This window comes from Trichoderma citrinoviride, assembly GCF_003025115.1.
Source record: "Trichoderma citrinoviride strain TUCIM 6016 unplaced genomic scaffold BBK36scaffold_5, whole genome shotgun sequence".
Taxonomy (NCBI): domain Eukaryota; kingdom Fungi; phylum Ascomycota; class Sordariomycetes; order Hypocreales; family Hypocreaceae; genus Trichoderma; species Trichoderma citrinoviride.
In genome coordinates this window covers 1,544,864-1,570,236 of record NW_020194713.1, presented here as the reverse complement: position 1 = coordinate 1,570,236, position 25,373 = coordinate 1,544,864, and the positions used below count along the sequence as shown (strand labels likewise).

The following is a 25,373-nucleotide window of genomic DNA, read 5'->3' as shown; positions in this document are numbered from 1 at the left end:
AAACTGACATTGTCAATTGAGACTTGTCGCATGACAAACTACCCTCTCCTTTGATATCGCTCACTCGCGCTCATCAATTCGCAGTCACAAGCCTCCCCGATGCCTCTCGACACATCCACATACTCCCTCGCGCTCCTGCGCATCGACGGCCGCCGGTGGAACGACCTCCGGCGGCTGCACGCCCAGATTCACACGCAAGAGGCCGCGGACGGATCGTCGTACCTGGAGATGGGCCACACCAAGGTCATGTGCGTGGTGACGGGCCCTGCGGAGCCACAGGCAGGGCAGCAGAAGAGGGGCACGGCCGGAGGAGGAGGCGCAGGTGGTGCACTGGGCGGTGGGCAGAAGGACGGGGCGGGCATCGTGGTGAACGTGGTGGTTGCTGGGTTCTCGAGCGTGGACCGGAAGAGGAGGGGGAGGAATGATAGGTGAGTCTGCACTCTGAGGGTGAAGCTGGGAAGAAGGGAAGAGGAGGGGACGGGTTATATGGAAGAGTGAGAGTGAGAGATGCTGACTGAGAGGATTGTAGGCGCATCCAAGAGATGGAGATTACCATCCAGAAAGCCCTGGCCGCCAACCTGCACACCCATCTCTTCCCCCACTCGACAATCACCGTATCCCTCCACGTCCTCTCCCAAGACGGCTCCTTGCTCGCCGCGCTCATCAACGCGACGACGCTCGCGCTCATCGACGCCGGCATCCCCATGACGGACTACATCACCGCCTGCACCGCCGGCTCGACCTCGTCCTACGCCGCGGGCGACGACTCCGCCGATCCGCTGCTCGATCTGAACACGCAGGAGGAGCAAGAGCTGCCGTTCTTGACCGTCGCCACGCTGGGTGATTCAGACAAGGTTGCGGTGCTGGTGTGCGAGAGCAGGGTGCAGGTGAGCCGGTTGGAGGGCATGCTCGTTGTGGGCGTGGACGGGTGTAGGCAGGTGAGGAGGTTGCTGGACGGGATCGTGAGGGCAAAGGGGAGCAAGATGATCAAAGAGGGGGTGGTGCAGAGGAGTGATTTGATGGCTGTGAGTTTGGAGGAGTAAGGGAAAGTTTGTATGTGGAACAGGGTGTTTTTGTGGTTTTCGTCTTGAATGATACCAGGTACGTTTTACGGGAATGGTTATGATGATACATGTTCAATCTTATTGTTTTACAGTTTTGCTAACTTGGATCAATGTACTTGCAGCTGGTGCTCTCCCGTCCGCTTAGAGCTCATCGTGCTCAGACTCGGCAGCCTCTTCGGCTGCGGGAGCTTCAGTGCCGGCCTTTGCCTCCTCGCTAGGCTCCGCCTTTTCGACAACGATTCCCTCGGGAAGCTTCTGCTTTTCACCCTCACCCATGCGAACAGCATCGATCCAGGACTCGACGCTGTGAACGCTAAACTCACCGTCCTCGTAACGCCTCCACCACCCCCGGCGGGCGTTGAGGGCGACGAGCTCAATCTTGCCTGAGAGACCGAGGGCTTCTTTGATGGCGGCAACGCCCTCGACGTCGCTATCGACGGAGAAGAAGGGGAAGTGACGCTTTCCATGGACGTACTTGGTGTGCAGCTGGGACACGGCGGAGAGGATCTTGTTGCGCATCTCCGAGGTGGACGCAGGCACAAAGGCGAGGACGCAGGTCTGGGACTTGGGCTGGAGGCAGTGGCTCTCGAGGTCGGCCTTGGAAGTCAGGGCGGGGATATCGATGAGGGTCGACTCCGGCGCGGCGGCCGTCGACGTCTCGGAGGATGCGGTGGACGAAGAGTCGTCGGCCTTGGGCGCCTCCTTGCCGGCCTTGTCCTTGGAAGATGTCTTCTTGCTGCCGGGCTTCGCGGTCGAGGGGGCCGGGTCGGGGTTGGGCTCGGCAACTTGCCTGAGGAACTCGACCATGTCCTTCTTGTTGAGCTCGCCGCTGTAGACAATAGGCTCCTTGCCGGCTCCGGGGACGAGGACGAAGGAGGGGAACGAGGAGATGCCGAATCTCTCAACGGCGGCCTTCTCCTTGTTCCGGACCTGGCCAATGGTGACAGCGTCGAGGAAATCAATAGCAAGGCTCCTCAGCAGCGCACTCGTAGTTCCCTTTTCCGTGAACAAGATGGCCTTTGGCTTCTCCCCGTCCTTGTCGAGGAAGGCATCGATGTCCTTGTCCGTCAGCTTGACGACGTGGTTGTTGATCTTGGACACGACGGCGTCGACAATGGCGCCCGCGGTGCGCTGGCCCTGGTAGTCCTCGACGACGGGGCGGCCGGGCTTCTTGCCCGGGCGGACGATCTTGAGGGTGGGGAAGCCCTTGACGCCCTGGGCGCCACAGAGGGCCTTGTTGGCGTCGTCGTCGCAGTCGACGGCGGCGACCTTTGCGAGGCCGTCGAGGTTGCGGGCGGCCTTTTCGTAGGCGGGCTTGAGGTTCTGGCAGTGGCCGCACCAGGGGGCGTAGAATTCGACGATCTTGGTGTTGATGAGTTAATACATACTTCCACATAGGGTGATTTGTGTGTCTAAGCGTATGTGTTTGCTGTGTGATGAGTTTGGGGATGAGATGTCGGGGCCAATGAGACTTACAGAGGTATGATTCGACTTTGTGATGAGACGGTCAAACGACTTGGCGTCTACTTGCAGCACGGGCGAGTTCTTGGGGTAGAAGCCTGCCTGGGCGAACGGAAGGGCAGCGAGACTCGCCGCGAGGGTGGCGAGGAGGGTTTGTTGATGCATGGCCGGGGTTAATTGACTGCTGTGTAAGTTGAGATTGAATGAGTTCTGGGTGGAGTTGAGAGAAGCCGAGACTGAGAACAAGGTCCCCGAGTTCAACAGCTGAGAGAATCTCTCTTGACCCTTTGGTGGAAGGAGGGCTGACAGTTATGACAAAGAAGAAGTGAGGATTGAGCCGAAAGAGACGAGGGATGATGTGGCTGCTTGGTGTTTTGCTCGAGATTTTTATAGTTGGGGTGTTGTTGCTTTTTGGCTTCTCATGGAAGGTTGGCTTGCTTGGAAAAGGCCACGCTGGAGAGGATGCACAGTGCGGGCGTGCCTTGACTTTATGTTGCCTGTCTAGGGTGACGGTTGTATTGCTGGTTGGTGGATGTATGTGAAGGGCGAATGCTCTTGATTTTTTACATGATGCTTGGCAATATCAAGATAGATATAAGCTCAGAATATCTTTCTTGTAAAGCCAGAAACTGTTATTCTGTTAATTTGTCTCATTTTGGTGTTATAAGCACATCAAATTGCCATGATTCAAACGTCGCATCTCGAGAGATCGTGTACAGTGTGATTCGATCCTCAGCTTGTGCAGCTTCCCAATCTGTCGCTGTGGCGCGACCTTGAGCGGGGCCACCACGCCGTGGCTGATGCAGCCGTCAGCTTTAAGGCTGCAGCTTTGATGCCAGTCCACTGTGGGGGGGGAAGCAAGACAGCATCGTCACCAGGCACTACATACGTACTACGTCGTTGCGCCTACTACTTAACTCTTCATATCCCGCCTCTGCTCATCTGCTCTCCCTTTCTATACATCCGACGCATCACACAACCGAGAGAATTCAGTAAACGACGCAAAGACGCACCCGTCGCAATGGCAGAGCCGCTCCCCATCCCCGCACCCCTCAAGATCCCCGAAATCAGCCGCTTCATCAACCGCGCAAACCAACTCCGCGCCTTCAAGCCCGCCATCGCATACTGGTGTACGTTCGGTGCCTATATTCGCCCTCTCTCTCTCTGCTCAAACCCATTACATGGAAAACTCAGACTCAAAAAAACTAAAACCTGGCAATCATTCAGGCGAATACCATGCCGTCAACCAGATTGTCGGAAAGGGCCTGCACAACACCGACGATGACTGCTTCGCCTTCACAAAGGCCCTCCTCGAGCGCCTCGAGGCCACCAAGGCCGAGCGCCCGGACGACGATGCCATCATGGACAACACCGCGGGGCAGGCCTACGTCGAGCAGTTTGCGCAGGAGACGTTTGACCGCGCCGAGCGCACGATGAGGGCCAACAAGGTGACGAGGTAAACCAGACACCACCACCAACCCCCCACCTCACTGCGAGAAAGATCCAAACTTACGGCCACGATCAGGCAAACGGCAGATACATTCGACGCCGCGGCAACCTTCTTCGACCTCACCCACGAATGGGGCACCCCCGAGCCGGACGTCCTGCAAAAGATCAAGTTCGCCAAGTGGAACGCCGCGCGCATCCTCAAGGCCATCCGCGAGGGCAAGGACCCCAACGAATCGAACCCCAAGCCTCGCGAAGAGGAAGACCAAGAACCCGCCCTCGACCCTCTCGACCCCGCCGTCCAGCAGCTGACGAATCCACCGCCGCCCGCCTCCGTGGAAGAAGTTCCCGATGGAGGCGAGCCGTCGTCGCGACCGGAGCAGCCCGTGTCAGAAGGATACTTTCCCCCTCCGCCGCCTCCCCCTCCTCAGCCGGCAGAATTCGACAGTAACGAGCCCTTCGTCCCTTCGCCCATGAGCACCAGTCCTCCTCCGCCGGTAGACTCGCAGCCTCCCCCTCCTCCTCCTCCTCAGCTGCCGTCACAGTTTACATCCTTTGCGCCTCCTCCACAGCCGCCCGAACCCGTCAACCCTTCCATCCCTCCCAGCTGGACAGCTCCCACAGTCACCGTCCCTCCAGCCGTCGCGTCGCCGACTCCCCTGTCAGCTCCCGTCTCCGCTGCCGTCCCGGCCCCCTCAGCGCCTGCAGTGACAAGTCTCGGTGGCGGCAGCGGCGCACCGTCAGTGGCAGACCAGAAGAGCATTGCGCAGGCGCAGAAACATGCAAAGTGGGCCATTTCGGCGCTGAACTTTGACGACGTCCCGACGGCGGTGCAGGAGCTGCGGAATGCCCTCGCTACGTTGGGGGCGCTATGAGGGGATCAAGGTCGGGATGGATTCAAACTGTATATGAAATACCAAAAGTTGAAATGATTCATGAAAGCGTCAAAGAGAATTGAATTGGTTTTCAGGAGTAGTTGATCGCCTATAGAAGGAGCGGCATATCTGAGAGAGGAGCGCTAATCGGAGCTCCAATAGTCATAGGAGAAGCAAGACATGATGGTGAAAATAAACCAAGAGAAACTAATGAGAAGCAAACAGACGCCAAGTTCCAATCATTTCAGATCCATCGTCAAAAGTCATTCCACAGAGAGTGCAATACACATATAGAATCATACATCCCAATCCCGTTGCTAACGTGCCAGTGCTTCGCTGCTGATGCTTACGCCTCAACCAAAATGCCATGGAGGTTCTCGAACCCCTGGATCGGAACGCTTTCGAGCGGCCTGTTGGGGTCGGATCCAGCAACCGCCGCCGTTGCGTCTTCGTCCTCATCCGCGTCGGTCCAGCCGCGCTCTGGGCCCCATCGGATGGCCACGCCCTTGGTTTCAGAGGCGACCTTGATGAGGCCGGACATCATCGCGCCCTTCTTCTTGACGCTGGACCAGGCGTCAAACTCGACCTCCGCGACGGCCGGCAAGGCTGCAAGCACGTCGGCGAGTAGCTTTTGGCTGAAGCCCTCGTAGTAGCCGTTGGAACGGCGGAAGCCCTTGAAGATGTTGTCGCTGGGGTCGCATTCCACAAGGACCTTGACCTTGCGGACCCTGACGCAGTCCCCGAGCCCGAGCGCCTCGTTGACAACCCACCCCTTGGGTGGCGCATTCCACCCCGGGCCGAGGCGCAGTTCCAGAGTCGTGAGGCATTCGCGCTGCCGCGGCTTGAGGCGGGCGAGCAGCGGGCGCTTGGTCTTGAAGTACTTGCCCGGATACGTGGGGAAGATGCGAAACGTCCGGGTGCCGTAGTAGTAGTACGTCGCTTCCTTGTGGAGGAGCCTGCAGACGCGCATGAGGCCGAGCTTCTTGTGGATGCGCTTGTAGTTTTGCGGAGACAGGTCAATGACCTCGTCGTCGTCTTCAAAGTAGTATTCGTATATCTTGATGCGCAGCTCGGTGGGCAGGGAGAGGAAGTGGAAGGGCGTTGCAGGAACACGCGGCGGTTTCTTTCGGAGCGGGATCAGAGGAGTGTCGAGGGTCAGAGAGGCGATTGGTATATTGTTGATTTCATCGTCGATGCTGCTTGGCGCAGGCGCCTGTGGTTCTAGCGGCTCTTCCGACTTCGGCTGCGATGCTTCAAGCCTGGGTTCGGAGGCTTGAGGCTTCTTTGCCATGGCCTGGCTCTTCTGCATCGCGGCTGGCGGCTTGCTCGTCGAGGCGTGTGCTTTATGCGTCACGACTTGCGACTTCTTCGCAGAGGCCTGCGCCTTTCTGGGTGCTGCTGGCGGAGAGGGTTTGGTCAGAGACGGTCGACGACCGGTGCTCTTGGAAGGGTGCTCGGACATGGTGGCGTGGTGGAAGGGGATATAGATGGAGTTCGATCTGGTTCCAATCTAAGGTGTGGCGAATAGTGGTAAAATCGAAATCGTTACGGTGCTTCCACTCTGGATCTTTGCGCATGCCGCACTGGCGGTTAAATAGGACGGGTGACGGGAAAGTGACGGGATAGATTCGGGCAATCAATCACAGAGGAACGAGACGCCTCGTCGAGGGTGGTTCCATGGCGAGAAGAGTACTGTCGAGATGAACCACCCTCTACAAGGCAGCAAACGCAGCGGCCATGATGGTGACTTGGGGCTGGACGGCGCGGTTTCGCTTGGCGGTTCGATCTCGAAGGAATGACGCCTTTGTTCCGGAACAGGCTGGATCAGGGACCGGCGGGAGTGGGAGTCCAGAGGAGAGGCGGTATCGAGTAGGTAGTAGTAGTAGTAATGAGGCGGTATCCGAGACACGATCAATTGAGGAGCAAGACAACGAATTGCGCGCGTGAGGGGGAGAGACAGTGACAGAGGACGGAAGCTGGGGAAGCCAGCCTTTGCTTTACCTCAGCTCAGTTATGACAAACCAGAATCGTCGAGGCAAACAGTACGAATGGGTACGTACTCGGTACTTTACGCAGAGTCGGAGGTTTTCGAGTTGGAGAAGGAAGCAGCCATGACGATAATTCCCCCATCGGCAGCTTCACGTGAGCCGGCTCGCAGAACGCTAGTATCCATGCGGCAGTGAGGCGCCCAAACGGGGCAAGTGCGCGGATTACTCAGATACCCCACAGTTCAAGAGAGAACATGCCAGAACCGCTTAAACTCCGGCAGATTGCATCCCAGCAAAAAAAAATCTGGATGACGGCGGCGGGTCAAGACGCAAGAGGAGGGACTCGGACGACTGAACTTTGCCTTGAGCCACTTAAACCGACACCAACAGCATCATCTTCTTTGGCGACGAACAAACGCTGAAGCAGCGACTCAGGAGATCGCGTGAATCCGGCGACATCGCGAGTATCGTCCAGCGATCTGGACATGCGCAATTGAGCAGCCCTCTCTCTCTCTCCCGCCTTCTCTCATTCCCTCAGTCGCATCACGATGCTCTCCAGAGTAGCTCAAGCCTCTCGGCTGGGGCTGACGGCCGCTCGCCTGCCACGAACCGCCGCCCTTCAGCCTCTCCGGATCCGCCCAGCAACGGCCGCTCCCAGCTCGCAGTTCCTCCGTGCCTTTGCGGACAAGAAACCCAGCTCCGACGAGCCGTCCAGACCAGCAGCGAAGCAGCCCGCGTCAGGTCCTCAGAACCCCGCAGAAAGCTCATCAGCGCAAGAGGACAAGGTCGAATCTGCCGCTGAGAAGAAGCCCGCCGATGCCGAGCCTGAACCGATACCCTTCCACAAGCTGCCCGACCTCACCCAGGGCATTCCCTCGACACTGGAGGCCGAGCTCGAGCAGAGAGGCGCTGGCAAGTCGCCGTCGTACCTGGAAGTCAGCGAGGGTGAAGCATCTTCGGGAGGAGGTCGTGGCCGAGGTGGCGGCAGGGAGGAGTATGTCTCGACCAGCGAGCGCAACCGCAAGTGGTGGACTCGCTTCATGCTGGTCGTTGCTGGTTCTGGATCGCTGGTGGGCATTGCGTACATGGGTCGTAACTGGGAAGACGAGATTGAGGCAGAGCGCCACCCCGACATTCCCAACGGATGGAGCCCCAGCCTGTGGTGGCAGCGCACCAGAGCGCGATGGGGAGAGTCTGTATCTTACTACCAGGACCCGGCCTTTGAGAAGCTGCTGCCCGATCCCGACCCGAGCTTCGAGCGCCCGTACACGCTCTGCATCAGCCTGGACGACATGCTCATCCACAGCGAGTGGACGCGAGAGCACGGCTGGAGGGTGGCCAAGCGCCCGGGCATGGACTACTTTATCCGATACCTGAGTCAGTACTACGAGCTTGTCCTCTTCACCACGGCGCCTTTTGGCATGGCGGAGCCGCTGGTTCGGAAACTGGATCCCTTCCGCTTCATCATGTGGCCCCTCTACCGCGAGGCGACCAAGTACGAGGATGGAGAAATCGTCAAGGTGAGCCTGAAGCCTTTTCCAGCCTATCACGGCGACTTAAGCTAATCTTTCTCTTCAGGACCTCTCCTACCTCAACCGTGACCTCTCCAAAGTCATCATCCTCGACACCAAACCCGAACATGTCCGCAAGCAGCCCGAGAACGCCATCATTATGGAGCCTTGGAAGGGCGACCCCAACGACAAGGAGCTCGTGGCTTTGATTCCCTTCCTCGAGTACATCCACACCATGCAGTACGCAGACGTACGAAAGGTCCTCAAGTCGTTTGAAGGAAAGCACATTCCCACCGAGTTTGCCCGCCGAGAAGCCATTGCCCGCCGAGAATTCAACAAGCAGCTGGCTGAAAAGCAAAAGAACAAGAAGCCGTCGGGCATGGGCGCGCTGGGCAATCTGCTCGGCCTGAAGCCCAGCAAGATGAGCATGACGATGCCCGTCGACGGAGAGCAGGATCCCCTCGAGGCCTTTTCCCAGGGCAAGATGATTCAGGACATTGCCCGCGAGCGAGGCCAGCGCAACTACCTGGCTCTGGAGAAGGAGATTCGCGAGAACGGCGAGAAGTGGCTCAAGGAGGAGCAGCTGGCCATGGAGAAGGCACAGCAGGAGGCCATGAACAGCATGATGGGTTCCTTCTCCGGCATATTCGGGTCCAAGAAGGGCGGCGAGAACAAGGCGTGAGAACACACCAATGAAGGGTGAAGAACAATTTGAAGGAAAAGGATAAAGGGAACAAATCAGAAGGAGAGTTGACGGAATCTGCCGTTTTGCTTTTCCTCTCCCACCATCTCTCCGCTACATAATGGCTTCAGGCCACATAATAACATGTAAAAACATCAAAATGGGGGGAACGCGGCAAGGTTTATGGATTCTCGAGTTCGTCTATTGAGGACGGGAGGGAACACTTGCATATAGAGAAACTCTTTACGGCACATGGCACGGAAACGAGCTTGCTGAGAAGGCACTGAGGGAAGATGACGATTACGGGTTTTGTATGCTACGATGGGACGGATGAAAAGGACTTGTGTGTGCGTGTGTGTGTGTGTGTACGTTGACTTGTATATTAGAGGATGTATGAGATATGTATGAAAGGGGGAATGGGAAAATGCGTTCGAAATTGCAATGGAATATGGCTCGAAGTGATGACTTGGTATGGAAATGATCAATATTAAGTGGCATTCTCTCATGCTGTTCAGCTCGGAGTCGTCGTGCGTTCTTCTCCCCCCTTTACGTCCTCTGATCACTCAGCCGTGAACAACTCCCGCCGAACTCAATAGAAACTGAAGCAATTCTCGTCAACAACTCTGCCCAGTACAACATCCAAAGACGCTTCAGAATCGCACAGTATTCCACCTACTCGGCCTCCCCTCCCCCCCTCTTCTTCCCACTCCCCAACGACGAAGACGACGCCGCCTCACACAAAGGCGTAACCTCCCTCTCCCTCGTCACCGTCAGCGTCACAAAGTGGATCGAAGCGGACTGCTGCACGACGTGTGCGGTGGTGCCGTGCGCGGAAGAGGAGGAGCTGGTGTACGTCCCCGGGAGAAGCGTGCGGTAATCCGTGTTGCTGCTGCTGCTGAGGAGGTTTTTCGTTGCGTGGGGCGTGGCGAGTGTCACTATGGGCGTTGGTGAGAAGGTCGTGAAGGAGAAGGAGGGAGAGGTGCTTGTTGTGGTGAGGTTGATCCAGCAGTGGTCGCAGCGGGGGTTTGTGACGCATTGGAAGTATCTGCATTCATGATTAGAGCGATGAAAGCTGATTATATGTGAATGTTGTGGTCGAGGCGGGGGGGTGTTGGGTTAGAAGGGCTGGGAGGAGTGAAAAGTTGGCTCAGGGGAATGACTTACTCTTCGCCATTCTTGTCCTTGATGCGCGTGCAATCACACTCCTGTCCAGGCTTACACATGTCCCGCCACGGATCGGACGTGGTGATTGGCAGAGGAAACGACGTCGTCGGTGGGAGCGGAAAGGGAATTGGTTCGATGATGGTGGTGGTTGTTGGTGGCGGCGGCGGCGGAGGCACGAGGGAGACGATCTCGAGACTCCGGTTGTAGCGGTGGTGATGGTGAGTGGGAATAGGAGGAGGAGGAGAGCCGTTGGGCTGTTGTTGCGGGAGGGAGAGGACGATGGGGAGGTGGAAGAGGAGGGAGGCGAGAACGCGGAGGAGGAGCATTCTGATTGATGATGGGTTTGGAAGTGAGATTGGGATTGTTCTTTGCAATGGAGTTGTTGATATCGGGGTGGTCATTGTGTGCGTTGGTGTGTTTGAGGAATAGGGGGGGCGGGGAGAGGAGAGGGAGAGCTTGATGAGGGAAGGATTCGGTTATATATATATAGATATCTTCCTTGGTCTGTCTTGAATGACAATGGCTCGGGAATTAGAAGAGTGATTTTGTGACACAAGATCTAGGCTATCCGTGAAGCTTTATCTCCTCGGATACTATATCCAACGAGGTTTGTTTGTCCACGATGCGGACGTTACTCCCACCCTTTTTCCGACGGAAGACTGCATCTTTCCATCTTGCCCAGAATCTCATTTCGCATAACACGTTCCATCTAGCATTACACGAAATCAATCTCAAGATCTCTCTCCCTTATGGAGCTGTACGCCGTGACATGGGATAGAAAGGAACAGTACTGTTTGCTCAGAAGTGGCTCGGATTGAGCAACAGCTCAGCTCACGTCGGACGACTTCCAGGGCGCCGGAGGAGTACGAGGGTGGCACATGGGGCGGAGGTATGCTTGAAATCTTACTTCTTGTGCGGCATCGGCAAACTCTCGATCGGGGATCTCGTGTCATGTTTCTGTAGATTTGTGTGACGGACGTGATGATGAGAGGGACAAACATGCGAGACACTGCACGTGCTCCTAGAAAGAACACCTCTGTCTGCATCAACGAAAAGTCTAGCATCTCTCATCTAGATCATTCTAATCCAGCTTCCCGATCTCTGCCACAATGTTCATGTGAAATGAAAAAGATGACAGCCTCCTCTTCATATAGTTCTCCAAAACCGTGTATAGACCCAGCCGTGCATTTGCAAAAGAACCCCGTAATACTACATAAACCCGTCTATCGTACAAGAAATCCAAACAGAAAATGAGAACCCCGGGGTATTCGCTACTATATCCAATCACCCTTTTATCATGACATGCCCATTCTGCACCACCGCGTAATCATCGTCGCTCTTCTGATACCACCACGGCGCAAACCTCAGCAGTCGTGCGTCCACGTCGACTCCCACGGCCTCCAGCAGGCTAATCACAACGTACACCAACAAGACGACGACGACGCCAAAGTCCAGCGAGTGGACGAACCACCAAAAGTGCTGTGTGCCCAGGCGACAGTTGGCAAACTCGTACTCCCACTCCCACGTCTCCTCGTTGAACCACATGCTGAGCAGGCCTGCGTTTCCGCTAAAGTCGCCCATCATGCTGCGCACCGTAATCTCTCGCCTGCCCGGGACGCCCGAGGCCGTCAGGTTTGGCAGTCCGCGCGCCTGGGCCTCACGCCACCTCGCCACCTCCCAGGAGCGCTCACTGGGGTCTGTGCCGTTTGTCTGGTTGATAAAGTGCCACGTGTCGCAGCCCTCGTGATCGTGCCCGTTGAGGATCAGGCCCTTCCGGCCTCGTCCGCCGCCAGCTGCGTTGGGGTCCTTGTTCATGCCGAAGAAGCCCTCGAGGAAGCCCTTGCTGGCGTCCGCACTCAGCAGGTACTGCTCCTTCACGCCGCCCCCATCCTCCTCGCCGTGAAAGTCGAAGAAGGGTGCGTCGACACAGACACCCTCGGGCTTATAGAGAGGAATATGCGTCAAGACGAGGGTGAAGATGCCCGCGTATTCGACAGCGGCCGAGGTTCCAATGACGGTGTTGATGAAGTTGTACGTCGCATCCTGCAGGCTGGTGTCCTTTGCAGGCGTGTCCAGGTTCATATCGTTGAGGACGACGATGCGAATCTCGGGCTCGAGCCGGTTGGACCCCGGGTTCCTTTCGTCGTCGTGGATGGTGGCCAACACGGCCGAGTCGTTGAGCGGGATGCCGAATCGGAGCTCGTAGTTGACCTTGCCAAAGACGCGCTCGAACCGTTCCAATCGCTCCTGTGTCAGGTCGCCGGCATATCCAATGTCGTGGTTACCGGCAACGTTGATGATCCTCCGTGCCCAGACCTGCTCCTCCTCGGAGCCGTCCAGCATGCCGGCCAGGTCATACTCGTATGCCGGCCACGCGGCCACCTCATCCGGCACTCTCTCGCCGCCGCGAAAGACCCTCTGCCAGAACCTCCAGCCTCTCTTCTCAAACTCTTCATCTTCAATCCACTGACTGCCCAAAAGGTCTCCGAGGACGCTCACGTGCGTTGGACGCGTCCACCAGTGCATCGTCCTGTATATGTGCGCGAGGTAGAAGTCGTTGCCGACGTGATCCAATCGCTTGCGCCACGACTCGAGATAGTAGAAGATGTCTTCGAAGAAGATGTCGACAATGTCGTGCGCTATCCAACGGAGGCGCTCTCGAAAGCACCAGTGCTCCGTCTGATAGGTGACACGCTCGTAGATGCTGGTGACGTGAGGGAACGTGCCGAGGATTTCCGTCGGGATCGAGGTGGCGCCCTCGAGCTGGGGATCTCCCAGGGCGAGGAGCCGGAAGGGCGCCAGCCGGGTCGGGACATGGTCTGCGGTCGAGTTCGCGTCGGCGTCGGTTCTGTTGAAGGGCCAATGCAGCCGCTTGGTTGCCTCGAGGGCTTCTCTGGCGTCTCTCGAGGGCAGGGGAAACGCGCAGCCGCCGAAGTAGGGATAGAGATAGAGATAGATGGTGCAGGCTATCGCCAGAGGCACCAGCAGCCCCAGGCCATTGCGCAGGAATGCCGCGACTAACATGAGGCCAGCCTCGAGTGCGAGCAGCGGGAGCAATTGGTGGAGGGAGAAGAGAAAAGGAAAAGATGGTGAGGATGTGAAGCAGAAGAAAGATCTGGCCGGCGATTTGTTTTATATCACCACGATTTATTAGCCTTGAACCTTCAGGGGTCCCGGCCGTGGCAGGGCTTAACAACAGGGGCTGCGCAGTACCTGGGTGGGCGCTACGCTAGCGTGCAGCCGGAGGTATCAGTCGGTGCCCCGCATTAGTGCCTGGCTTTGGTGCCCCTGTTCCATGCATGTTTTAGGGTAGCAGCGAATGTTGCACGATTCAGGGACGCTCCATGACTTCAGGATAGACACAAGTCTATGGCATACAAGGCAAGGCGTGGATATAATCTTTTTCAAACATCTTATTATGACCTGCCTGTACCAATAGGAGCTGCATTGATGCCTTGAGGTGTCACGCAGCTTGAACAAGAACTCCGGCAAACAGTATCAGACCATTCAGCCCGAAGCACTTCGGTATAAGTCCACGAGTGTCACCAGCTCCTAGTATCTCATCAATGAATAGCAAAACTCTATAATAATGTGAGGAGATATGGTTTGTCTCTATTGTCGGAGCTGTGGCTGCTGCACGGCTGAAAAGTGCAATCCCAGTACAGGCAGATACCGACAATGGACTTTATGCGTTCACCACCATCGTTCCGATTGTACCACTGTTCCATCCAAGTACCCGTTGGCCAGTTTGTACGCAGCAGGCCAGTTTCGTTTCCTTACAACACAACTTAAAACAACCCATATTCCTCCGTTTCAATCAAATACCCAGTTCTCAACCTTCAGATTTCGACCCTCCCCCCTCCTTGTGAGTTTACTTCCCGAAATTCGGCGAGTTCCCGAGTGTCATTTGTCGTGACTTCCGGGACTTTTCCTTGCCTTTACGGATCAATGCAGCAGCCATCGACGCACCGGCTAGGGGGGCAGGATGAGCAAGGGATTATGCATCTTTTAGCCAGCGGGTTGTGTTGGTTGGCTTCGGCAGGGCTATGCTCCTCAGAAGCAGTGGGAACGGCGTGAACCAAGGCAGCGACGCCAAGGGCAACAAGTTGGAGAATAGTCTTGAAAAGCATTGTGTTGTTATATAGTGGAAATGCTTGATTGCAAAAGTGATATGCGTTGTAGTTGAGTGTTTGCTTGAGAGCCGAGTTGGTGAGGAATCGTTTGTCTTTTATAACCGCAGCAAAGCTCTCCAGGGTCACCAAGATGCTGCACCCCCCCCCCCCCCCCTTATTGGGCCTCTCCGATGCACTCTCAAGAAGATGATATTCAGGCGTGACGGCGTCTATGACATAATGTCTCATACGCCTGCCGCTCCTCTCTTGATTCTTCAAGAGAGCTCGGCACAAGCTGGTCGGCGACTATACTACTTCGCTCAGTCTAAGAGTCTAAGACAAATATTCATTCTTGCAGCAAACTACCGCCCCTCGCCTGAGATGATCGTGGCCTCGAAATGCTTCTGGCGTAAGACCAGAGGACCTCGGTGAGCATACAGGCTTCCCCAAGTTTGACCCCCTCCCGGTCCATTCTCCAAGTAGGGGGATTTGCTCCAAGTGAACAACCCAGAACAGGCTTGTGTCGACAGAGAGGATAGCTTTGGACAAGCGTAGTTACGCAGTACAAAAACTGGAAATGTGTATTCCCCTGACGTAAACCTGTCAATATGTTAACAATAGACTGGCTGAGTTATCTGAATGAGCGTGTAGTAGTGGACTTGGATAGAGAGCCAAAGCATCCTGTTTTGGCTGTCTTGGTTGATGCTCTGGGTACACTAACTGTAATCTTGGTCAATACGGGGCTTGCCCGTAAGTCTGAGAACGTTTCCCCGTTCCATGGTAACCAGCTGAGACACGGCAACTCATCCTTTCAAGTACATACTATCGACTTTGCACCGACGTGCCGAGACACGGCAGACGGACTTGGATTTAGCTCCGATGTACTCTCTGGATATCCGTGCAAGGGAAGGAAAGAAAACAGCTCCACCTATCAAATACAAAGCAGAGTGGTAGACCGGCGGTGTTTTCTGCCCACCGCATGGCCGTGTTTGGCGAGAGGACATTTGAATTGGAGAATTGTCATCACTGAGTTGTTGCCTTATGAGCTACATGGTTGACTATGACTATGACTTCTGCAGATATGAATTGTACAGGCATGGAGTTTCGACGACGAGCTAACTCACCCTGCGCATCCAAGTTACAGCATAGCGTCACGAGTTACGGATCGTAGTGCAATGTCTTATGACATGGTATGCCCTCATAAGCCAGAGATTCTCTGCGTAGTCATATGGACTTTTCACCTACAAGTCACGATCGGCGGCTATAGGTTAAGCATAGTACTCATTTTGAGACAGCAATATCTTGATTTTTTCACGTCGTCTAACCCTTCTGACCACCCCTGTATATCTTGCATGTTCTCAATGAAGCCTGGTATAAGTCAGGGCGTCATATATCGGCGATTCCATGGACGCCTGATTCATGACCTTGTCCTTTCATAACCAGCAAACCAAAAGCTCACATCTATATCCGGTGACACTATGGCATCGGAAGACGCGATATGCCGCTGTCGAGGCTCCCTTCTCGGCACTAAGGCAAGAGGAAATGCTCAACCCACTCTGGGAGGCCTCGGAAGGTCATCAAAGCATGACGCCGTACCTTAAGGATCCTCAGCAGCGCGTCAAACAGCAACGGGCATTAATACTCAACGGATCACAAATCTGTCAGATCACTGCTTTGTGCGCAATGACGTACCAAGCTGCGTTTCTTCATCATGATATGAGCTTCCTTCAAGTACAGAAGAGGCAGGAAGAGACTCGCAAGAAACACTAATAGATGGAATTTAATGATACGCGTCAAACAAAGTATTCTACCGATTTTTTTGCAAAGTAATACTCCTATTCGCCATCACTGTTTCCTTTGGGGATTTCAGAGTGCTGAAGCTGCGGTGCAGATATACTTGGCTTACGAGAGTGTTATGTTAGAGATGTTAATCACACGTGAGATACAGATAAGTTACTAGACATCAGCCTATAGTAGAAAATATTCAGGGTTCTCGATCATCTGTCTCTAAAAGGCGAAAGAGTCCGATAGAAAGGCAGGCTATCCGTCTATAAGTGCCCTCCACTGTCCTCCCCATGTCAGTACAGCTTGAGTAATCAATTTACCACAACAGGTTGAATCTAATGTCCAGTTTCAAGTTCAATCCCTGGCAACCCCCAGCTTGAAGAATCTTCTGATGGAATCATTCAGGCAACCGTCGTCGTCGGAATGGGAAGTCTTATTGCTCTTCGAGACCCGGACAAACTCGGACTCCCGAATATTCAGGGCTTGACGCAGGCAAGGATGTCTATTTTCCATTCCTGGAATAGCCTCTCGATCTACCATCCGGCGTTGGATCCACACAAGAACTAGCGCAGACGAGGTTCTCTTATTTCCTCTTTTGGCACAACTCCATGAGGCTCGGCTTGCTGCTTCCATTCACGGCCTTGTGAATAGTTCACGATGGGTATCTAGGCATGTAAATGGATCCGAGATTGACTCATATAGTAAGGAAACAGGCAAAATACCAGCAAACTAGCTCAATGGACTGTTCATCTTACAAACCAGCAATCCACAGAATGAAGATGGATCCCGTTAAAGACAAAGGGGAATATAGCAGAGTCTTCTCCTCGAGAAAGATATAAATATAGGCTTCGCATCCTCCCAGAACCAAATATCCATCAAACAACTGCTTTTCACATCAATAATTTCTCTACTCATCCTTACAACTTACCCACCATGACTGCCCCAGACTCCCTTTCCCTCGCCGGCAAGACAGCCATCATCACCGGCTCCGGCAAAGAAAACGGCATCGGAGCCGCCATCGCCCATGCCCTCGCCCGCAACGGTGCCCGCGTAGCCATCAACTATGTCTCAGAGGCCACTGCTCCCCGAGCCGCCAAGGTGGCAGCCAGCATCGAACAAGTTGCTGGCAAGGGCAGCGTCATTGTCATCCAGCAGGACGTTACCACGCCCGAGGGAACCAAGAAATTGGTCGATGAGGCCATCAAGGGTTTTGGAGTTGATCAAATTGACATTCTTGGTAAGTATATATTATTAATGCTGTTAGTGTAGGAGTTGGGAGCCAACTGATTCGATCTTTGTCTAGTCAACAATGCGGCTTGGGCTTCACGGGAACCCGTCCTGACTGCGACGCAAGAGTCCATCGAACGAACATTCAAGACCTGTGTGCTGGGACCGCTGTACCTCATCCAAGCTACAGTCCCGCACATGCCCCAAGGCGGACGAATCGTCAACGTCGGCAGCGTCGCTTCCAAGCTCGGAATCGAAGCCGTCTACGGAGCCGCCAAAGCCGCCATGGACGCTCTGACATATAGTCTCGCAAGAGATGTAAGTCACTACGAACCACCCCCCTACTTATATGCTACCCAAAGGTAGACTGACAACTGGAAAAAGCTGGGAAGCGATGGCAAACGCATCACCATCAACACCGTGATGCCCGGCCCCGTGCTCACCGACTCGCTGCCCCCGACGGCCGAGTTCGAGATGCTCAAGGAAGGTCTGTTGAACTTGACGCGGGCGGAGAGGAGGTTTGGAACGGTGCAAGACATCGCGGACTCGGTGCTGCTGCTTGTAAATGAGAAGAGCCGATGGATTACGGGAGAGTGCATTTCCGTCAGCGGAGGCATCACGGGCAATTAGAGGCGAGGGTGTATCAGCGAGGAAAGGTTTTCTCGGATTCAGGGACTGTATACCACCCCCATCATAACCGATCGACTCTAATAGGTTTCTTATACTTGTCACTTCTTTTACGTTGCCTGCCGGAACGCTTCTTTAGTATTAGCCCGGGGAATCTGAGGTTGAGTGGAGCGGCCAGGCCACTTACAAGGATCGATGCTAAATAGAGAAGCTAATATAATAGTACGGACATTTATAAACGGCGTTGCTCCGTCTCCGATTCCCACGCCCACTCCATCTCTCTGTCTTTAAGCTCCCGGTTCTCGAATATCTCTTGTTTCTTCGTAAGTTACACTTCAATATAATCAAAAATATGAGATCATCCAGAAAATTCTCCTTCGTCAACATCTCCCACCCCGAAGAAGGCCGGAGTCGCCGCGTCTTGACCTCCGTCCGCCGCCACGTCATGGCAGACGTCGGCCGAGCCAAGCGCAAAAGGGCCAAATGGAAGATTGTTCCCCTTGAAGTTGCCAGCAGAAACAAGTCACCCGAAGCCGATGCGGCGATGCATATCGGGACGACAAACGAGGCGGCTCCCCTCGCGAGAATGCCGCTGTCCTTTCAGACGCCCCTTATTGATACGGACAAGCATGCTTGTGAGCTTATAAGCTTTAGTAAGTCATACTTCTCAGTGACGCAAACGTTTATGAAATTGAGGTTTGAATGGCTTTCCTAACTGAAAGGTCAGTGACTGCCGAGGCCGACTACGTGTACCGACCGTTTCGCATCTCGTGGGTTCAGATTGGACTGTCCGATGCAACCGCGTTCAACTTATGGCTCGCGCAGGTCGTTGTGATTCGAGACAATTTCTCACGCCAGGGCAGAACGGCCTCACCTGGCACAGGGTACCTGATCAGCTCCGAAGCGAATAAATACTACAGCAAGTCCCTCACTCAGCTGTGCCATCGACTCAGCAACCGCGAGGAGTGCGTAAGCAGTGGCGTTATAGCAACCATTATGGGATTCATATGCATCGATGTAAGTGATTCCTTCTTCCAGCTTCTTCCTTACTAAGATGTATCAACTGATGTGTCTCATAGACACGAGTCGGAAATTGGGACCGATACTGTATGCATATGAATGGTTTGGAGCGGATATACCATCTTCGGAATGGGTTCGAGGGGCTAGATGCCGAGATTTCATCGATGGCGTTCTTGTGAGTAACCCTTAACACCGATCTCAAAATACTCACAGCCACTGACATTCAAGGCAGCGTTGATCTGATAGGCGCATCCATGCTTGATTGCTGCCCACGCTTCCCCATCCCAAGACAATTCAACAACCCTTCCAACGTGGACCACGAAGACGACATGCCCGACGAGTTACGCACTCTGCTTCATAAAGCAGAAGAGGTGGCCCCCGAAGGAGAGCGGATATACGCCATGTTGAGAAAGACGGCATCAGTCATCACAATGGTCAATCGAAACGCCAACGATCCTCTCTTCTGGACTCAGGACGCAATCCTGGTGGAAAAGCTAGGGCTCGCGAGCCACTACATATTATCAGTGCCAAAGTCTGCAGAGGATGATCCTCAACTTGAACACCCCGTCTTTCTGGTGCAGCGAATGGTGCAGCTGGCGTGCTTGATGATCATTTCGAGGTTGAAGCAATTGGCAGCTTTCCACTGTGCTGACTTGGACCCTCTCCGCCATCGATTCACCACCCTTTTACAAGAAGGTCATCATGAAGTCCCAGTTGAACTTGAGAGGCTGCGACTTTGGGCACTCATGACGGCTTGCTCATTGACGGATCCCGAAGCACAAGGGCCGTTTGTTCTCGAAGCGAGGCATTCGATGAGGGCACTGGGCTATTCTACGGCTGAAGAGGCAATTGAGCATGTCAAAAGACTGCTCTGGCTCGAGAGCATCAGCATAATCGCACCAGAGGGCCTTGGCTTGGCCCTGCGACAACCACTAAACCGATGTCATTCAACAGCATGAATCCTGACAATGAGAGCAAGAGGTGTACTGGTTGCTACAATAGAGGCCCGGGAGCGAAACATTTAGGGATAAATGACCAAGAGTGATGGAAATCTTGTCATAAGTTTATAACTGGAGCTAAGAGCATGTACATGAACATCTGGAGAATCTACACGGTTAGGTAGTTGTTGTTGAGTCTTTGGTCGCTAAAGGGCTGATGGTAAGTCAAGGCAATGGACGGGCCTTGATGTAATATCGCAGATCGATTTCATGGGTGAATGGAATAGTGATATGTTTAGTCTATAGATCATCCTCTCCACAGCTTGAGAAATGCTGAGAGAAGGAGATGCGTCTGCAGCAGTGCAACGCACATGCCATCAATTGCCCGGCCGTATGGCGAATCCGGTTCACACAAAATGAAGAGCGAGGATGACAGGCACAGGTCAGAGCGACTCAACCAAGATTACGAGCGCTGGGCTTGTAGATTTTATCGAACTGAACATCTAGGTGAATCCTTTTAGAAAAAATGAAGAATGAAGAAAGTGATGCAATTGGTAGAACTGCAACAAAACCTTGGGAACTTTTACGGAGTACAAAGGACAGCAGTAGTGAGCAGCTTTGAGAGGTGGGCTCGAAGGTGCAGCCTCGGATTTACGATGATCCGCCATGCACAACTTGGCGTCCGCACCACCGTCGCATTTTCTCCGCGACAGCATCGAGCCTGGATTCGAGAATACATCGCGAGCACCCGATAGCCAGCTCCGTTCTCGATACCCATTGCTCCCTCAACCCTACACTCAGAAATAAGAGAGAGGGGACAATTGAGTGGAGTACTGCTCTGGGAACTTCGACCCGTCACTGAGAAACGAGCATCCAGCGTCAAAAGCCTCGATCATCCCACCACGACTCGAAGCAACAAAAGGCGACCTATTGTCGAACCTCTATTTGCGCCTCGATCTCTCAGAGAACGAAATCAAACCCCTGCGATCTCTATATACTCTTCATCTCTTCAAAATGGCCTCCTCAACCTCCCTCGCCGGGCTCTTCACCCGCCTCACCCTCCTCCCACGAACAACACCCACAACCACAACCTCAACCATGATCACCTCAAAATCAACAATCATGCCAACAGCCACCCGCCCCTTCTCAACAACCCCCTCCCCCTCCGCCCGCAAACTCCCCACCCCATCATCAGCCAGCAAGCCCGCCCGCCGCAACCGCGCCGCCCCGAAGTCCGAAAACTTCAACCGCATCCGCACCCTCCGCCGCAACATGTTCTCCCCGGCGCCCCCGCCCCTGCGCATGGCCCGCCAGCGCTACCTCCGCCACTGGACCATCCACCGCGCCTGGATGCTCTTCCGCCGCAAGCAGCACGAGGCCATCGACAAGGAGCGCAGCAGGATGCACGCCGGCATGTTCAACGCCTGCGAGGAGCTGCGCAGGACGGTCGGGCCCGGGAACAGGGGCGAGGGGTACCTGTATCGGGTTGCGATGGAGAAGAAGGGCGTCTATGGGCTTGAGGGCGTGCCGATTGAGTATGCGAGGTTTCAGACGGATACTCCGGCCAAGGAGGCGTGGAATCACGATTGGAAGAGGTAGAAGGGGGCGAAACAGTGGACGGAACCAAGTGATGAAGAATATAAAAGGAGGGATGAGATAGATCGATGTGTATGAATATCAAGAATTGTATAATATAAAAACCCCTGAGAATGACGTACCTTGAACCAGTAAAACACAATGCAAGACAAAACAGGTCACAAGCACACAGCGTCAACAGTTGGGAGACTCGACATTCTTATTGCCAAAAAAGCAGAGTACAAAAAGCTCCTAGCCGTCATTTCCCCCTTTTCGCCCAGAAACAAAAGAAACCCATATACCACAGAGAGGGGGAAAAACCGGAATATGCCAATCATCGATTCTATGCCATCCACCATATTAGTACAGAGGGAGAAACCGCCTCACTGTGAGGCGTTTCGTCTCTGTTACGACAGAATACGCTTGCCAAGCTCGCGAGGAAAACAGCAATCGAAAAAAAAAAAAAAAACAGTAAGTGTAAACAGATAGGGAGAGATTCCGATGAGGAGTATAGTGTATCCAAGATAGCGAGGGGGTGTTGGTCCTCGGACTCTCATCAGTCGAGAGTAAAGTCTGAAGATTTCATGCAACTTGACTGCATGATCAAATGGAATGCACTCCGCTTCTTCCCTGGTGATTGTTGTTCAGTCGTGAGATGGCGAGTAGCAATGCTCTCATACTTTGCGTGAAAGAGACATGCTTCGTTGAGGAGCGATAAGCTCAAGAATCATGCACCACTCATGACCTCGTTCGTCAAGATGAAGGCTCGTAACGTGCGTTTCGGCCAATCTGGATTGGCCGAGTGTCCCCGTCGACTTTTGTTGGCTCGTCAGAGAAGCAATATCCCGTCTTAAAGAACGACGCAGCAGCCAGTGCTTTCCCCCTTTTCGAATGTAAGGAGAGCAGCTCTGGTGGCGGCCTCAAACACATCGTCGACGCCCTCTCCGCTCAGACTGGAGCACTCGAGATATCGCTTAGCTCCAATTTCGCGAGCGACAGCTTCGCCATCGTGGGTTGTGACGAATCGCAGAGACTTCTTGCGCATCTCTTCAATGGCAACGGGGTCGTCGCGCAAGTCCTTCTTCAGCCCGACCAGGATGATGGGCACACCCTCGCAAAGGCGAGTAGCTTCCTCGATCCACTATTACAGCCACAGCATATCAGTATGAGGCCTCTCCATCAAAAGATCATGATCGTAATCGAACCTTGTGCTTCACATTGTCCAACGAATCTGGTGTATCAACGGAGAATCCTATCAGGATGACGTGCGCCTTGGAGTAGGCAAGGGGCCGTAGGCGCTCGTAGTCTTCTTGACCGGCCGTATCCCACAGAGCAAGCTGTACAGACTTGCCGTCCACTCGACAGTCGGTTACGTAGTTTTCGAAGACGGTAGGAATCTGGATCGGGCTGTTAATCTCGGCTCTGGCGGGTCCGTTATCGCCATCGGAAACTCACATAATGCTGGGCGAAACGTTAGCGATTGTACAACGTTGAGAGGAGAGAGCTTGGATTCAACATACTGTAGGGAAGTAGCCGAGTGTAAAGACGCTGAGCAGACTTGTCTTGCCGCAGGCGCCGTCGCCGATGATGACGAGCTTCCTACACGATGCCGTCAGTAACCAGGTCCCTTGTCCGGATCTGCTGTCGAAAGCAGCGGCTCTGGAGCCATCAAGCGAATAAGCAAGCCAGCGCCCAAGCCAGCGCCGGAGCCAGCGCCGGAGCGGCAGCAACAGCGAAGACGGCGGTGTCAATCGTACCTGCGGATGACGTTTTGCGGACTCCCACTAGCCATGTTGAAGCAATGTGATTAGGAGAGCAGCTGGAGATGGAATGGAGCCGAGCAGATGCAGAGACAAAAAAAGAATACAGGGCCAGGCGGTCCTTGGGTTGTGTTATGCCAGACGGAACTGAACTCCCCCAGTCCCAACGGCTCGCTCGCCGGAAGATCTGTGGATGGCAGGACCAGTTTTAAGCGGCGAATCGAGCTCGACAATCGGACGCTGTTCGTCAGGTATCGTGGTTTCGGCGACGCCGCCACTGTGCTGCCTCACGGAATCGTGCTGTCGCGTCTAGGGGATACGGGGTCGACCAGGGCGGTGGAACGGATTGGTTGGACGCCAGGCGACTGATCGGAATACGAGACCGAGCTTGTGTTGTGCTGTGCTGGGTGCTGGGTGTCGGCGGTTCCAGGAGCTGTTCCAGTTCTGTGTGGCCGCGCCCGGATCAGTGGGAATCGGTTCGGGCTTTGGTAAGGTAGGTACTCGTAGTCGGGACAGGATCACGCAATGGCAATTGGAGCGAGAGACGAGAAGCGAAGGGAAAGGAAGAGAGGGAATCGAACAGAAGAAAAAACGGACGAGGGATCAACAGGGTTTAGGGGGGAGAGAGAAAAGGGCTCTCGTCCGCTGCTGGCAGCGCTAAACAAGCAGGTCTGTTGGTTAGACGATGGCCGTGATTACAGTACAAGTACAGCATTAGCCACCGCAGCCGGCAACGTTTCACCAGCGCGATGGTGGATCGAGCCGGGTGAGGCTTGGGTCTGGCTGACGGAGTTTACGAGAGACGTGCGTGGAAGAGAGGAGAGACAACTGACGGCTTACATAAAAAAACATGCCAAAGCCGCGGGCGAGCCAACCAGCGGGCGGCTGAGCTGGACATGATGTCTTGATGCGGACGGCAGGAATCGGGGCTGTACCTCTGCCTGCTCGTGTGCTGCGGAGTTGTGTAATACCAAGGTAAGTAAGTACTGTACCTGGCCCTGCGATTGTTGGGGTCGTCGTCTTACGGAGCTTCGGAGGTATCTTCACTTCATGTCCACAGTCCACAGTCCAGTCAGAGATTCTGTGAGCCGGGTTGCCCTTTCACATGCAAATCGCACTGCACAGTAGCCATACATACGACCGTCAGAAAGCTAGTCCACTGCTCGACACTCCGAGCTCTCTCTTTGCATTCTTGTCCCTCTCCTCGGACCCCTTCTTGATCCTGATCTTCGGCGGCGGAATCATCCCGATCGTCCCGCCCTCCAAGCGAGGCTGAGTCTCGGGCGAATGAGCGAGCGGCTGCAAAGCCATGGTGCACCATCACGCATAAGAGAGCAGCGCTAGCAAAGCAAACAAGCACGGGCTTGCAAGACGATTGGGCCCGCGCCTGGGGATGCGCTTTGCAAAACGCGGTTCTGCTGCTTTTGGGCTGTCCCATGCAGCGACTCGGGGCTGAAAGCAGGACGAGTCGAAGGGGTTGGGCTACCTAAGGTAGTCTTTGGGACAATGAACTGGACGTGAAGTGCGCTTTCGTGCTGACATGACATGAAAGCATCAAGCAAGCACTCGTCTCAGAGTGCCTGAGTGGAGTCGTGACAAAGCGAGTTCTGTGCATGTGAAACTTCTCGAAGTGTTCTGCAGATGACCAGGTCCGTCATGAGCAACCTTTTGTTGATACTTGCCTTGTTGATCCATGGCTTGCATCACGCAATTTTGGTCTGTCACTGCCTACCGAACAGACTGCATCTGTTTATGACTGGCGGCGTTGACAGAAATGGTGGGGTTCAGCCCTCTGCAGGATTCTGACGTTGCATGGATAGTAGCTCATTTCGAGCTGGCAGAGGGCCCCAAGGCAGAAACCGAAATCAGTGTCGACCGTTCTAGACTGGTAGTTCATACAGAGAAGCTGAAAGGGCATCATCACGACTCACTTACAGCCTGCTGACTGTGAGCTGCTAAGGCATGCATATACATATCAGCTTGGGAGGCAAACAATGACAAAGACGAGCCATTGGCCATATCAATCGAAGGCATTGGAGTCTTTCATTTGTGGGTGCTTTGGGCCAGAGAGGTAGTTTGGAGCTCGGTGCAGAAGGCTTTCTTGATGCGAAAACCCGCCATTATAATTGTGCCTTAGC

The 25,373-nt window shown here is 54.4% G+C and overlaps 11 protein-coding genes across 11 annotated transcripts; 6 read left to right on the top strand and 5 right to left on the bottom strand.

Moving 5' to 3' along the window:
• Nucleotides 1-99: 99 nt before the first annotated feature.
• BBK36DRAFT_50903 (ribosomal protein S5 domain 2-like protein) lies at nucleotides 100-1,043 on the top strand (the record flags this gene model as incomplete). Its single annotated transcript, XM_024898181.1, has 2 exons — nucleotides 100-428; nucleotides 530-1,043. 2 exons carry the CDS (start codon nucleotides 100-102, stop codon nucleotides 1,041-1,043), a joined length of 843 nt encoding a protein of 280 aa, XP_024750996.1.
• Nucleotides 1,044-1,205: 162 nt separating this feature from the next.
• On the bottom strand, nucleotides 1,206-2,690 carry BBK36DRAFT_1116765 (thioredoxin-domain-containing protein; the record flags this gene model as incomplete). The annotated part of the gene is made up of 2 exons (XM_024890271.1): nucleotides 1,206-2,426; nucleotides 2,541-2,690. 2 exons carry the CDS (start codon nucleotides 2,688-2,690, stop codon nucleotides 1,206-1,208), a joined length of 1,371 nt encoding a protein of 456 aa, XP_024750995.1.
• An 856-nt stretch (nucleotides 2,691-3,546) lies between these two features.
• On the top strand, nucleotides 3,547-4,851 carry BBK36DRAFT_159390 (DUF605-domain-containing protein; the record flags this gene model as incomplete). Its single annotated transcript, XM_024897682.1, has 3 exons — nucleotides 3,547-3,664; nucleotides 3,753-3,981; nucleotides 4,051-4,851. The coding sequence occupies 3 exons, from the start codon at nucleotides 3,547-3,549 to the stop codon at nucleotides 4,844-4,846; spliced, it is 1,143 nt and encodes a 380-aa protein (XP_024750994.1). The 3' UTR covers nucleotides 4,847-4,851.
• Nucleotides 4,852-5,192: 341 nt separating this feature from the next.
• On the bottom strand, nucleotides 5,193-6,137 carry BBK36DRAFT_1115869 (hypothetical protein; the record flags this gene model as incomplete). The annotated part of the gene is made up of 1 exon (XM_024890173.1): nucleotides 5,193-6,137. One exon carries the CDS (start codon nucleotides 6,135-6,137, stop codon nucleotides 5,193-5,195), a length of 945 nt encoding a protein of 314 aa, XP_024750993.1.
• Nucleotides 6,138-7,382: 1,245 nt separating this feature from the next.
• On the top strand, nucleotides 7,383-9,027 carry BBK36DRAFT_1116384 (NIF-domain-containing protein; the record flags this gene model as incomplete). Its single annotated transcript, XM_024890229.1, has 2 exons — nucleotides 7,383-8,354; nucleotides 8,413-9,027. 2 exons carry the CDS (start codon nucleotides 7,383-7,385, stop codon nucleotides 9,025-9,027), a joined length of 1,587 nt encoding a protein of 528 aa, XP_024750992.1.
• A 672-nt stretch (nucleotides 9,028-9,699) lies between these two features.
• On the bottom strand, nucleotides 9,700-10,517 carry BBK36DRAFT_1158499 (hypothetical protein; the record flags this gene model as incomplete). Its single annotated transcript, XM_024894117.1, has 2 exons — nucleotides 9,700-10,072; nucleotides 10,192-10,517. 2 exons carry the CDS (start codon nucleotides 10,515-10,517, stop codon nucleotides 9,700-9,702), a joined length of 699 nt encoding a protein of 232 aa, XP_024750991.1.
• A 958-nt stretch (nucleotides 10,518-11,475) lies between these two features.
• BBK36DRAFT_1158498 (hypothetical protein) lies at nucleotides 11,476-13,215 on the bottom strand (the record flags this gene model as incomplete). The annotated part of the gene is made up of 1 exon (XM_024894116.1): nucleotides 11,476-13,215. One exon carries the CDS (start codon nucleotides 13,213-13,215, stop codon nucleotides 11,476-11,478), a length of 1,740 nt encoding a protein of 579 aa, XP_024750990.1.
• A 3,806-nt stretch (nucleotides 13,216-17,021) lies between these two features.
• BBK36DRAFT_51397 (NAD(P)-binding protein) lies at nucleotides 17,022-17,945 on the top strand (the record flags this gene model as incomplete). Its single annotated transcript, XM_024898190.1, has 3 exons — nucleotides 17,022-17,325; nucleotides 17,392-17,633; nucleotides 17,700-17,945. The coding sequence occupies 3 exons, from the start codon at nucleotides 17,022-17,024 to the stop codon at nucleotides 17,943-17,945; spliced, it is 792 nt and encodes a 263-aa protein (XP_024750989.1).
• Nucleotides 17,946-18,294: 349 nt separating this feature from the next.
• Nucleotides 18,295-19,921, top strand: BBK36DRAFT_1197514 (hypothetical protein; the record flags this gene model as incomplete). The annotated part of the gene is made up of 4 exons (XM_024896988.1): nucleotides 18,295-18,595; nucleotides 18,670-18,959; nucleotides 19,022-19,049; nucleotides 19,176-19,921. The coding sequence occupies 4 exons, from the start codon at nucleotides 18,295-18,297 to the stop codon at nucleotides 19,919-19,921; spliced, it is 1,365 nt and encodes a 454-aa protein (XP_024750988.1).
• Nucleotides 19,922-21,022: 1,101 nt separating this feature from the next.
• On the top strand, nucleotides 21,023-21,499 carry BBK36DRAFT_1116675 (hypothetical protein; the record flags this gene model as incomplete). The annotated part of the gene is made up of 1 exon (XM_024890260.1): nucleotides 21,023-21,499. One exon carries the CDS (start codon nucleotides 21,023-21,025, stop codon nucleotides 21,497-21,499), a length of 477 nt encoding a protein of 158 aa, XP_024750987.1.
• An 826-nt stretch (nucleotides 21,500-22,325) lies between these two features.
• Nucleotides 22,326-23,267, bottom strand: BBK36DRAFT_1168046 (ras-related GTPase, Rho2 subfamily; the record flags this gene model as incomplete). Its single annotated transcript, XM_024895123.1, has 5 exons — nucleotides 22,326-22,616; nucleotides 22,681-22,872; nucleotides 22,931-22,936; nucleotides 22,996-23,074; nucleotides 23,233-23,267. 5 exons carry the CDS (start codon nucleotides 23,265-23,267, stop codon nucleotides 22,326-22,328), a joined length of 603 nt encoding a protein of 200 aa, XP_024750986.1.
• Between the last annotated feature and the right edge of the window lie 2,106 nt (nucleotides 23,268-25,373).